We start from the raw sequence: 14,206 nt of genomic DNA on the forward strand, positions 1-14,206 counted from the left end.
AAAAATTTTGTTTTCCAAGATTAGCAAATTTTTCATATATTTTAGTATAAAAATATTTTCTTACCTCTGATGAGAAAGGTTGACTTGGATTGAGGGACAAATTCACCAATGTCTGAATGAGGTAATAATTATCGGTTGGAATTTTGTGGGGGTTTTTTACCTTTCTTCATTCAAGTAGTATAAATGTTGTAACAGATTCTTGACTTGTTTAAGATCGTATTCCATTCATTTCTGGTCTCTGATTCATTCAAAAAGTGAAAAAAAACACACACACATATATAAAAGACTTTTAAAATGGAGTCAAAATGGCAACTTAGGTTTGTATACAATCCTACATAATAAAATGGTAATATGTAAATTACCATCACTCCGCTACGCCCACGATTGGGCCAGCAGAAGGCGCAAGGGGCGGGACTCAGGGTGGCCGGGGTAGCTGATTGGGCCAGCAGGACGCTGAGCTCGCGGCGCCACTGGCGCCGCGAGCTCAGCGTCTGTGTCATGGCTGCGCCGGAGGCTTTCGGAAGGCCTGGTGCACCGGCGGACAGCCAGCCCGCTGGTGCACCAGGTGCATGATTAAATCATGCACTGGGCCTCTAGTCTTATTATAATAATTCAAATAGATATATTACTAATAAATAGGGCTAATAATTATAATGGAATGAACATACATCCTATACAATTAAGTAATGTGGTAAATTATAATAGAGTTGTAACCAGGATACAGTTTAAACAATTCATCTTCTCTTGGTCAAAAATTAAGATAAAATACATACAGTATTTTCTATAAAGTATATTTTTAGAGAAGACTCAGATACATCTATAGTAACATCCTTATTAGATAAGAATTAGTGATAATAATCTATAATAATTACAGTACAGTAATTGGTATGCAGATTGGGAGGACAGAATTTTTAACTCCTGTGGATACATTAAACACTTGATATTTTAATTCAAAAGAAATTTTTAATTAAGCAAACTGGGCACAGATCAATCAAGACCTGCTTTACTATTGTCCTAAGGTAAACTGCCCCACTATACTATAGCAAAGAAGCCATGCTTTGAATTATAACTGTCTTTACCATTTCTGATTGGATCAATACTAAGACCAAATCCTGGCTGGCCATAGACAAATAAAATGGCCTGGCATGAAATGAGCCTTTAGGAATTAGAATTGAGAGAACTAAAGATTAAAGTGTGTAGTTAGTATACACTGAATCAAAATGAAAGAAGAAAGAAAGAAAGAAAGAAAGAAAGAAAGAAAGAAAGAAAGAAAGAAAGAAAGAAAGAAAGAAAGAAAGGAGGAAAGAAAGAAAGAAAGAAAGGAGGAAAGGAGGAAAGGAGGAAAGGAGAAAGAGAGGGAGGGAAGGAGGAAGGGAGGGAGGGAGGGAGAAAAGGGAAGTCATAAAGTAGTAGCATAACCATGGGGTAAGCCCATGTTATGAGAAAGCTACAATTATTTGTAAACAAAGATAGAAAAGAGATAAAGAATAGACAGAATGACTAACTGGCTGTGAGAAGGTAACTGAGGAGATACGTAAGTAATTCATGTTTATAGCTGAGCACTAGAAAGAAGAGTGAAAATTTTTCCTGTTGAGGTCTCTAGTCTTGCATCTATTCCCAGTTTGGCTATAATCAACTCCACTACTGCTCTATGTTGATTTTTACAATAATCACTTCATTGCTTGAGGTAACTTAAGTCTTTACTATCAAAACCAACAGAGGCTTCATTAACCTCTTTAGGCATGCTTAGAATTTGTAGTTGATCCTAACCAAATCACATTTCACTTACTAACTCCTACCACATAATCTTTGGTATTTTCAAATTCCTTACCTACTAATTAGCTAATTAACAAAACAATGACAATTCAAAACAAAAGAAGATTGATAGTTGGATAGTCAAATATTTAGGGCTATAGAGTTCTAGTCTAATCTCTCATTTACTGTATAATTTTGCTTTATAACCACTCTCCTGCCAGGAATGAAATGTTGGCTTTATCTTGTATACTAAATCTCAGCAACCCCCCCCCCCCCCGACAGCTGTCAGTCTGTTTCTATTTTGTTTGTTCATTAGATTCCACATATAAGTGAAATCATACATGTCTTTCTCTGAATGGCTTATTTCTCTTAGCATAATGCTTTCCTGGTCCGTCCATGCTGGCACAAATGGTAAGATTGACTTCTTTTGTTACAGTCAAGTAGTATTCCATTGTGCAAATATACCACAGCTTTTTTATCCACTCATCTACTGATGGACACTGGGGCTGCTTCAAAGTTTTGGTTGTTGTAAATAACACTACAATGAACAAAAGAGGTGCATATATTCTTTCCAATTAGTGTTTCAGGTTTCTTCAATATATTCCCAGAAGTGAAATCACTGGGTCAAAAGGCAGTTCTATTTTTAATTTATTGAGGTAACTGTTTTCCACAGTGGCTGCACCAATCCTCATTCCCAGTAATAGTACATGATGGTTCGCTTTTCTTCACATCCTCTCAAACACTTGTTTGATGATTTGTTGATGATAGCTTTCCTGATAGGTGTGAGGTGATATCACATTGTAGTTTTAATTTGCATTTTTCTGATAATTAATGACATTGAACATCTTTTCATATGTCTATTGGCCATCTGTAAGTCCTCTTTGGAGAAATGTCTATTCAGGTCCTTTGCCCCTTTTTTTAAAAAAAAAATATATATTTTTATTGATTTCAGAGATGAAGGGAGAGGGGAAGACAGAAACATCAATGAGAGAGAATCATTGATCAGCTACCTCCAGAAACATCAATGAGAGAGAATCATTGATCAGCTACTTCCTGCACACCTCCTACTGGGGATCAAACATGCATTCTGGGCATGTGTCCTGACCAGGAATCGAACCATCACCTCCTGGTTCATAGGTTGACATTCAACCACTGAGCCACACCAATCGGGCCCTTTACCCATTTTTTAATTGGACTGTTTGATTTTTTGGTGTTGAGTTTTAGAAGTTCTTTATAAATTTTGGATATTAACCCCTTTATCAGATGTATCAATGGTGAATATGTTCTCCACCTCAGTAGGTTGTCTTTTTGTTTTGTTGATGGTTTCCTTTGTTGTGCAAAAACTTTTTAGTTTGATATAGTTCCATTTATTTATTTTTTTGTTTCCCTTGCCAAAGGATATATATCAGAAAAAATATTGCTATGAAAAATGTCTGTTTTACAGCCTGTTTTCTTAAATATATTTTATTGATTTTTTTACAGAGAGGAAGGGAGAGTGATGGAGAGTTAGAAACATCAATGGGAGAGAAACATCGATCAGCTGCCTCCTGCACACCTCCTACAGGGGATGTGCCCACAACCAAGGTACATGCCCTTGACCAGAATCGAACCTGGGACCTTTCAGTCCACAGGCCGACGCTCTATCCACTGAGCCAAACCAGTTAGGGCACAGCCTGTTTTCTTATAGAATTTTTATTTCAACTCTAACATTTAAGTCTTTAATCCATTTTGAGTTTATTTTTGTGTATGGTGTAAGAAGGTGGTTTAGTTTCAACTTTTTGTATCAGTCCAATTTTCCCCACATGATTTATTGAATAGATTATCTTTACCTCATTGTAAGTTTTTGCCTCCTTTGTCAAATATTAATTGACCATAAAGGTGTGTTTATTTCTAGGCTCTCTATTCTGTTTCATTGATCTACATACTTTATCTGTAGATTCTATTACATTTTGAAAATGAAATGTATTTTAATAAACACTGCCTTTATAATTATTCAAAGTTTGTGTACATTTTTTTTGGGGGGTCATCCTGTATATGTGTTTTTCTGCCAGTACTATGCTTGTAGTATAGTTTGATATCAAGTAATGTGATTCCTCCAACTTTGTTGCTCTTTCTCAAGATTGCTATGGTTATTCAGTCTTTTGTAGTTCCATATAAATTTTTGGAATATTTATTCTAGTTCTGTGAAATACACCATTGGTATCTTGATAGAAATTGCATTGAATCCTAGATTGCTTTGCATAGTATAGACATTTTCCTATCCATGAACACTGTACATTATTCCACTTAATTGTATCTTTTTCAACTTCTTTCTTCAGGGCTTTATAATTTTCTGAGTCCAGATTTTTTACATCCTTGGTTAAATTTATTCCTAGGTATTTCTTTTAATGGAATTGTAAATGGGATTGTTTTCTTAAGTTTTCCCTTGTGATAGTTCATTATTGGTGTATAAAAATGCAAGTGATTTCTGGATATTTATTTTGTATTTTATATTTACTTCACTGAATTATCAGTTCTAGTAGTTTTTTAGTGGAATCTTCAGGAAAGCTCAAGAATTTGATACTCTGTGCAGTACCTAGAAATAAGAATTCTGGTGATTTTTATTTCCTGTCTGATTTGATTATAGAGTATACAAAGAGATGCTCGGTGAACTTTAGAAAATCCTAAATAAATGTTAAAATTGGAAACCTGAAATGGGCTACATTTAAATATACCAATATAGTGGAATCTCACACAAAATAATTAAATGGATTGGGAGCCAGAGAAGCAGATTTCTAGTTCTGTATAATCTATAAAACCATTCATTCATGTCCCATTAAAAATATATATTTTTAATCTTCCAAATGTGCCAAGTATGAATGAAGTCAGTCAACAAGCCACCAAAAGTGAAATAATTTAAAATACTGCTGGGGAAGAAGGAAAAGTGATATTGAGATAACTTGTCATATTCTTAATGTGTATAATTTAATTTCATTCTCACAAACAGCTCTGGGGAGTTTTATTTCATTTTGAAATGAGGAAACAGAATCTCAGCAAAGTTTGAGTGGCTTGCCCAGAGATACCAAGGATAGATAAGGCCTGAAGTCAAACCCTGGTTTATAATCCTAGTCATTACATCCATTGTATGAATTAAGTACAATGCGTAAGTACACTGGACATTTTTAAAAAAATATGTTTTTATTGATTTCAGAGAGGAAGAGAGAGGAAAGGATAGATAGAAACATCAATGATGAGAGGGAATCATTGATTGGCTGCCTCCTGCACTCCCCCTACTGGGGATTGAGCCTACAACCCGGGCATGTGCCTTTGATCCGAATGGAACCGGGACCCTTCAGTCCACAGGCCGACGCTCTGCCAAACCAGTTAGGGCTACACTGACATTTTTGTAAAATTATTTAAATTGTTCAGTAAACGAGTTAGGACTTGTGAACACAGAGCAAATTATATATGGGATTTCTCACTATACAAAAATTTTGAAATGCATTAATAATGAAATTATTAATATTCACTGAAGTCATTAGTATATTCGTTAATGGGCTGTTCCAACAGAACAGGAAACATTGCCTGGCTCAGTGGTTGAGCCTTGACCTATGAACCAGGAGATCAGGGTTGGATTCTGGATCAGGGCACATGCTCCGGTGGTGGGCTCCATCTCCAGTGGGGGGCATGCAGGAGGCAGCCCATCAATGATTCTCTCTCATCATTGGTGTTTCTATCTCTCCCTTCCTCTTTGAAATCAACAAGAATATACATATGGATATAGATATATCTGTATAGGTATATGTAGATATATAAAAGAATAGAAAACATTTGTCCTAAATGTTTGACATAACACTTACTTTCCCATGGGTGAAACAGCCTATTTCCTTGATTAATCCTACTATCTCTTTAGAAAACCATTTTGAAGATCAAGGTCGATAAGTTACTGAAATATAAAAAAAAAAAAAAAGCAAATTTTCCCAAAACACAAAAAAATAGTTGTTTGGTTTTTTTTTTTAAAGTAAAATAAGCTTATTTTACATTAAAGAAATGAAACAGATAACAAGAGGAGACAGGTGTAAATATTCTACCAGCACCTAGGCTTTTTCACAACCTCTTCCAGAAAACCAAGAGGTAAGAGGCAACAGAAACCTTGAGAAGATCCTGTTTTCTCCGGGGAACCAGCGCCCAGCTGCCCGCCACCCGGCGGCCCCCGCGGCCGGTTACCGCGCCCGCCACGCCCTCTGGGCCTTAAGGTCTCACGGTGGGGACGCGGGCTGCGGACAGCGCGCCCACAGGACACACTCGGATCACTTAGAGGCCCCTGTGGGGATGGGGTGACAGTGAGAAAGCGGGTACTTCTAGTTCCCACACCTCGGCAGGGCTCTCCCTTTTCCTTCCCTCAACCTCTGCCGCCAACTCCGTCAGGAAAACTGGAGCCTCCTGGTCACCCCGCCGCCAGGCCTTCGATAAACTCCCTCAAGCGTCCGGCTCCCACTCCGCGGTCTCCTCAGGAGCGCCTCTGGGGTCTCCGCGGCCAAGGACTCGCGCTTTCCTAATCCCTCCCAAACCCGCCTCCCGGGGGCCCGAGGGAGAGGAGAGGCGGACCCAGTCTGCGCTTGCGTCTCGCGGCGGCCACGCCCCCCCCGCCGCCCCGCCCCGCCCCTCACGCTCCGTCTCCGCCTCCCAGCTTTCGCGTCCCACCGGGCGTGTCGCGGAAACTGCCGGCGGAGGAGGCGCGCATGCGCGCCGAGGGCGGAGCCGCTGGGCGAAGAACCGGAAACTTGGAGACAAAGTTCCGAGCTCCGCCCCTCGCGTCGCTGCCCCGCCGTCTGGCCCCCGCGGACCCGCGACCCGCTACCGACCAGTCTGCCCGGCACTCCCGTGCACCATGTCTGGTTCCTCCAGCGTCACCGCTATGAAGAAAGTGGTTCAACAGCTCCGGCTGGAAGCCGGGCTCAACCGCGTGAAGGTGAGTGGGGGCGGGCGGCCGAGGGGGAGGGGAAGGCGGACGTGGCGGTGGGATCGCCGCCGAGCTGGCCGGGGCGGGCAGACGGAGGGTGCGCGCCGGACGCCGTTGGCGACCCGGGAGCTGCGAACGTTAGAGACTTAGCGGCGTGAGTGGGCGCTGGGGTTGGGGGTCCGGTTGGCGCGCCCTTCCGCCCTAAGATTTCCCGAGGCGGGCCGGCGGCGGGCTGAGCCGCGGCGTTCCGCATTCTGACCCCCCCTCCCCACTCCCTCCACCCGCTCCCTCCCTCCCTGCGCGGTGACTCCGCGCTGGCCGGGCCCGCGGCTGCTCCTCCGCGTGGTCCGCGCCCTTCCCGTCCCTCTACCGGCCTCCTCCGCCTCTCGGCGCCCCGCGGGGCTTTATCCGATTGTCGATTGAGAACAGACGTATTTTTTGTTTTCGTGTCGGACCTTTCCAAACCCACTCCCTTGAGCAGAAGATTCTTACCTCCAGCTCCTCCCATCCACCGAACTTGAGGACGAATTCTTGCCTAACGTGAACCACATGTTTGTTTTTGAACCGTCCGCGGTGTGTAGGTCACCGCTGGTGCCCTGTCTAACCAATCTCGTGCCGAGCGTGCGTTTCATGCCTATTTGGCACCGTTTGCGGCGATCTGACCTTGGGGAGATCTCCAGGTCCGCGTGCCTGTGGAAAGGGATTAGGGTGGACCAGTCTTACTTATTTTGGCATTTGGTTAGCATCGACCTTGTCTTCGGCTATTTTATTGTGGGGCTGGGGGCACGGGGGGACGGAAGGGGGCTTTTGTATGTGTTGATGGGTGACAACCTGACATTCAAGTGCTATTCCAAGTTCCTCCAGATTTTTAAAATCCCAAGTGGGTTGGCTTCTTTCTGGTACAGATCATCTTACATGTGAAACACTCCTTGTACTTAAAAGAAGAAACGAGAGTAGAATATGAATCATTCACTTTGTCCAAAGAAGCAGCCATTTTCCAAGATGATTTGATTCTGTATTCATCAGGGTAGTCTTTACTTCTCCCGGAAATGTTTTGTGGAGTAAGATGGTCTCCCATTTGCCTATTTCCTTTAAGTAGAAATGTCAGGAACCTAACTTAGTTGTGTTCACCTCAGGAGGGAAGGGAAATTCCCATCAGTCTTGGTGTGGGATTCCCCTCCCTGTCCTGTCAGTGCTGTGGACTCCATTGCTGTTTGGAATTCATTTCTCTAATCTCCAGATTCTTAACCTTACCCAGTGGTATTTGTGGACAGTCAGGTGTGCCCTTATTATACATGGGAATGGCCCAGGAAAGAAAAAAATGCTGGTTGAAAGTTGTGTTACGTGCGGGTACTTAAGCCCTAGTCTCCAAAGAAAATGATATGAAGTCCTCAGACTAAAGTACTCCGAGGGCTTTATTATGAAAACCTTGGTCCCTTCAATAACCCCAGCATGATGCCTGCATCCTATACTTAATTCTTTAGGAGGCTTCTGGTCGAAATCATTAAAGCCACCTCCAAGTGACTTGGTTTTAGAGTTCTCAATTTGTCTGATGGTAGGGCTAGGCAGAAGGAGGGTGGCATTCAAACCTTGAGACTCTAAATGAGCTTTTCTTTAGATGCAAAATGTGGTCAGTTTGATTTCATCTTGTGCATCTTTTTTATCCATGACTATGCTAGATGCTTTCTTTTTACCAGTGATATTTTTAAGCTAGCACAAGTTTACTGTTTAAACCTTTGTTTGAATACAGTTGATAGAAATTGTCACAAATGCTTGAGAAATTCTCCCATATGTAGGGGGACCATACACTTGATTACCAACCCAGGACGCCTTTGGGAGTGAAAGAGGGCACTAGTAATTATGCCAGGATTATAGGATTTCAGCCTCCTGGTTGGTGATTATTACAGCGCCATAGAGGCTAGTAGCTTGTGAGTTCTTTAGAACTTTTGCCTCTTTTCCCCACTCCTTGGCATTCTCACGGATCAGTTTCACACTGGTGGTCATTTGGCTGGATTTTGGGGCATTGAGTTTTGTTTAAACGTCACCTTCTCAGAGACACCTTTCTGTATGTCACAATCTAACAAACCGCTCTTTTTTTTTTTTTCTTTAGAGCACCTTATCTGGCTTTTTCTCTGAACTGTCAGCTCCATAACAGCAGGGACCTAGTGGTGCTTGAGAAGTTTGTGAAAGGGAGTTAAGTGGGAGCTTACTACACCTTAGGCAAAAAATTAACAGATACTTGACTGTATTTTTGTTGCTAGTCGATGTGAATGAAATCAAGTTATAAGAATGTGAAAAATAATAATACTTTAGCTCTATACCTACCTCCTTTTTGGAGGGAGCAGAGTGGCCATTTATCAAAGTACTTGGTACAGGTATTTTAAAACTACTACTTTACACAGTTGCTAAATAAACCTATGGAACTCATTATCCTGGACTGTTGTATAAGCCAAACATACAAATAGATTCTGAGAGCGGAGTTTAGATTCAGCTCAGGATGATGGATCATTTTATTAGGTTAATGTACTTTTATCAGGTACAGCAATAATCTGCAGGCTTTCTTGGTATAGAGAGCATCTGTGATACTCCTAACCTCCTTTTCAAAGGCCAAATACCCCAGCTGGACTGGACTTGGACTACGGCACTCACCCTCCTTGAGGATAGTTAAAACTGAGAATAAATGATTATCTTTCCCATCTTCCTAAACCTCAGTTCAAGACTTAGGATATTTTATTCATTTGGGGCATCTTTTAGTGATCCATATTCTACACCTGAACCTTTCAGTTCATTGTTTTTGTATCCTGCATCACCTTACCAAATTATGTACAAATAGTAGATGTTTAAATGATACAGCTTATAAACAAAGTAAAAAGCCATAGAAGTTCTTTTTTTTTTTTAAATATATTTTATTGATTTTTTACAGAGAGGAAGAGAGAGGGATAGAGAGTTAGAAACATCGATGAGAGAGAAATATCGATCAGCTGCCTCTTGCACACCCCCTACTGGGGATGTGCCCGAAACCAAGGTACTTGCCCTTGACCGGAATCGAACCTGGGACCTTGAGTCCGCAGGCCGACGCTCTATCCACTGAGCCAAACCGGTTTCGGCCATAGAAGTTCTTTAAGTCCTATTTGGGTGGCATTGTATATACCGGTACATGAAAATTATTAAATCACATTTAAGGCGCTAGCCAGTTTGGCTCGGTGGATAGAGCATCGGCCTGTGGACTGAAGGGTTCCGGGTTTGATTATGGTCAAGGGCATGTACCTCTGTTGCAGGCTTTTTCCCGGGCCTGGATGGGGTGCATGCGGAAGGTAACCAGTCGATGTTTCTCACATAGATGTTTCTCTCTCTCCCCCTCCTTTCCACTTTCTCTAAAAATCAATGGAAAAATAGCCTCTGGTGAGGATTAACAACAGTAAAATCACATTTAAGGCAAATACAGTTTCTTACAGGTAAGCTGCTCAGTGAAGTTGTTAAAATTAACTGAAGTTTGCTATCAGCTTTTCAGTCATCTGACACTGAGCAGAAAGCTGTCACTGTCCAGTTTGGTAACATTAAACAGCTGGTGATACATGATACCAAAACAATGAATTGAATGGTTTAGATTTAGAACTTTATGTTCATTCACAGTGGGAGCATTTTTCCAGTAATACTGCTTTTAAGGTGAAGTAATAGTTTGCTAGAATTTCAATGCTTTTTGCGTAAACTCTTATCACGTGTACTGCTTTGGGTACTGCTTTTTAATAAAAAGATGCTGCTTCTCCTCAAGGTTGCACTTGAGCAACCGGCTTATTAATAAACTAGCAAGATGTGCTATACTTTACAGATAAATGGAATTGTGCTGTTTGTACTAAATCATTTGATAATGCTTCTAATAAGCAAAATGAAACAAACTAGTCTTATTTACATACCCTGCTTTAAGAGCTCAGTATGTGGCTGATAACCTCCAATTAGTATGTATCTTTTGAGTTAAAAGAAATGTTTATTGCAGGTATTTTGAAAGATTTGAGAAAACTTTTTCTGAAAACATTCTTAATCACCTCCCATTCCCTCCCACTTTGTTACCTATAGGTTTCCCAGGCAGCTGCAGATTTGAAACAATTCTGTCTGCAGAATGCTCAACATGACCCCCTGCTGACTGGAGTATCTTCAAGTACCAATCCCTTCAGACCCCAGAAAGTTTGTTCCTTTTTGTAGTAAAATGAATTTTGAAGGTAAGTTTCCTTACAGTAAAACAACAAAACTACACGAAGCTGGAATAACCAGTTAAGTCTTTTTGTTTGCTTCTATGCACTTTTGTTTGGCACTGCAAGTTTCCAGTCTTGTTTTGTGAGGGTTGGTGAAATTTACTGATTTAGTAGTCATGAAGACTAATTGTTTCTATTTTACCATAAAGAGGGTTAAATAGATGATTTAATAACCATACAAGAGGATATAGGAGAGTTACTAGAAAATCACATTGACATGCCCTGTTACTCTTTATAGCATTGGCCTAAGGGTGTATTTTGAGGTCCCTAAACACTAGTCTAATTTTTGTGTATGTAGCAAATATTTAGTTTTTAAACTTTATAGAATGTTTATGGGGATGACTTTTAAAGTACTACCAATTAATTGATTTGGATTGATTCTGGTGCTTTTACTCTAACAGAATTCAGTTATAGGGCAACATAGCAAAGAATTGGGAGTCGTGAATGCAAGAGAAAATGAGACAATTGAATAAGCTAACTTCTAAATTTTAATCTGTGACTTCAAGATCAAATGTCAATATGTGCAAAACCATGTTAGTCCAAAAGAGATGTGACCAAAATATGCTGTGGTTACATTTTAAATGTAACCCAAGGGTGCTAATAGTGCTTTAGTCAGGGTGTGTACTCACTAGTATTGACCTATGAGGAGCAACCTTAAATTAATAGTGCTTTAAAAAAAAACAAAACTGTATGGCACACACCCTTTACAAACAGTCTAACACCTCAAAGTCCAGGAAGCTGCTTCCCAAAATACCATGTTACATAGTTGTGCCCTCCCTAATTAAGCTTTGTAGATTTGGGAGTATCCAGGAAGTCTGTATAAGTATAACACGTTTCCAGTAAATACAGTGATTGGTTAAGATTTTTGGAAACACCAGGGTTGGGGGGGCAGTGAGGGGGGAGGCTCGGGGAAAGCACCTTTGAGAGATAGGTTTTCCATACTGAAGTAAGTCTTTTCAACAGTCTAGCTCCTATTAAGCAGTACCTTGCTTCTGGCAATATTAATTCTTCATGGCAGTTTTTGCAATTACATATTTTTATGGTTTATTAAAGATCCTTTTTAAACTTCTGTTCCTATTCACTTACAAAATGGCTTATTTTCATATGATATAAAGTACTGTTAAGAAGCCTGGCTCTTAACTGGCAGTTAATAGTCTACATTTCACAGGAGTCTACAGATAAGTATTTAAATATGGCTGGGATAATAACCCAGGTTTCAAAATAAGATAATGGTTATTAATCCTGGCAGTATAATGAAACAGCTTTGTGGATATTATGATTTGAAACATTTTTGGCTAGGAAAAATGATGTAAAAACATTTGTCAAATTTGATATACCTATAAATCACTTGGTTAAAATGCAAATTCTATTTTAGTGGGTCTGGAGTGAGGTCCTACAATCTGTGTTTCTTACAAGCTTCTGGGTTATACTAGTACTACTGCCAGTGGTCTTAGGCCCACAGTGAGTGACATGAGTACAGAGAATTCACAGTTGAAACTTTATACTTAGAGCATTTAAAAATATATGGTTTTTATCAAAAAACAACAGCATAGGTAACTAATCAACAGCTGGTCTAAGGAATATACAAATTACCATGGTCAGTATACCTAGAAATAATCATTGTTAAGATATTTCCTTTTAAGAGAGAAAAAAATTATTTGTCCCAATACACCAGAGGTGGTGGGTTCAATCCCCAGCCAGGGCATATACAAGAATCAAAAATGAATGCATAAATAAATGGGACAACAAATTAATGTTTCTCTTCCCCCTTCTTCCTTTCCAAAATCAATCAAAAAATAAATAAAATGAGGATCATGGTATGTAGTTTGTTTAAAAATACGAATTTTATTTCATTAAATATTGAAGTTTCCAAATTTGAAGCTAACCAAAGGGAATATGTTGGTATCTATATACTTATATATACTTTACCTCTCTAAGGTACATTTCTAGAAGTAAAATTATTCAATAAGGAATGACATTTAAATTTTATTAACACTAGTCTTTTTATTAAAATTTGTTATTTCACCTGGAACTTGATGCTGAGCCCTTGCCAGCCTATTTGCTGTTTTCTGACTATCTTCTTTTTGTAATTTGCACTGATTCAAATGTTAAGTTAAACACTTTGTTTTTTCACCATTGATTGTTTATGCCTTTTGAATATTTTCGTCATGGAATATATCAAATTTTCAAGTATAAAGATGAATTTGTATCTATCCTGAATTAGTTTACCTTGTTAATTTTTAAAAAAGAAATATATTTTTCCTACCTTTCCACATAGATAACATCGTGAAGTTGGTATGCCCATGTTTTTATTTTTACTACATATAGTTCTTGGTTTATCTCCATGTAGATTGTTTAGTCATTTAATTGGCTGTCTAGTATTTCATTGTGTATGAACCTTAGTTTATCCAGTCCTCTTGAGTGTAGGCTATTTCCGGTTCTTTGCTCTTAAAATATCACTATAAATAGTATCCATGTACATGTTTCTCTCTGTATATAGGTTTAGTTGGGTAAAGAGAGAAGTGTGGTTGCACCTTCTACCTTAGTAGATATTACCAAACTGCTCTCCCCAATATTACTGTTCATTTTAAATTAAGACAGAGTGTATTTTAGCAATGATCTTAGCAAGTTAATCTTTGTCTGATTATAAACTGTAAATGATATATACTTCAGAGTGGTTTTGAAAATTAAGAGAATGCTACATTTTACACCAGTCATTTCCTATCCTGTTTTTCCTCCAGAAACCCTGTGATGTGTCGTTTTTTTTTTTAAACTAGGTTTAGTTTAATTGAAAGTACTTTATAAACTAACATTCAGATGAATGCTGTAAAAATAATACAAAATGCAGTGCTATTGTTAATCCATTGATTACCCTAACTCACTTTTTTTCTTCTTCCCATTTCAGGTGTTCTAAACCACTTTTCTTGAACCGGTGAATATTCAAAGAGAGCTAAATCAGAAGCCTGTACAAAAAGCTTACCCTATAACATGTGCCATACTATACAAACTTCTGCTTTTGTCAGTCCTTAACATCTACCTCTCTGAATTTTCATGAATTTCTATTTCACAAGAATGATTATTTTATATACACTGGCAGCAGCATACAAATAAAATACTTAGTATAAAAAGTATTTTTGCTTAATTATTGGTAATACACTATGTATTAGTTTGTTTTGAACACCTAAATTAAATGGCAATTTTCCCATTATCATTATGGGTTGTTTTTAGCATTTGTTCCACCAACTCTTCTAACTTTATG

General features: G+C 39.3%; 1 protein-coding gene across 1 annotated transcript; it reads left to right on the forward strand.

Annotated features, from left to right (window-relative positions):
• The first annotated feature begins 6,489 nt into the window (after positions 1-6,489).
• GNG5 (G protein subunit gamma 5) lies at positions 6,490-14,078 on the forward strand. The gene is made up of 3 exons (XM_079778298.1): positions 6,490-6,706; positions 10,772-10,914; positions 13,853-14,078. Exons 1-2 carry the CDS (start codon positions 6,626-6,628, stop codon positions 10,895-10,897), a joined length of 207 nt encoding a protein of 68 aa, XP_079634424.1. The 5' UTR covers positions 6,490-6,625; the 3' UTR covers positions 10,898-10,914; positions 13,853-14,078.
• The last annotated feature ends 128 nt before the right edge of the window (positions 14,079-14,206 follow it).

Source organism: Cnephaeus nilssonii (genome assembly GCF_951640355.1).
Source record: "Cnephaeus nilssonii genome assembly, chromosome: 7".
Taxonomy (NCBI): Eukaryota; Metazoa; Chordata; class Mammalia; order Chiroptera; family Vespertilionidae; genus Cnephaeus; species Cnephaeus nilssonii.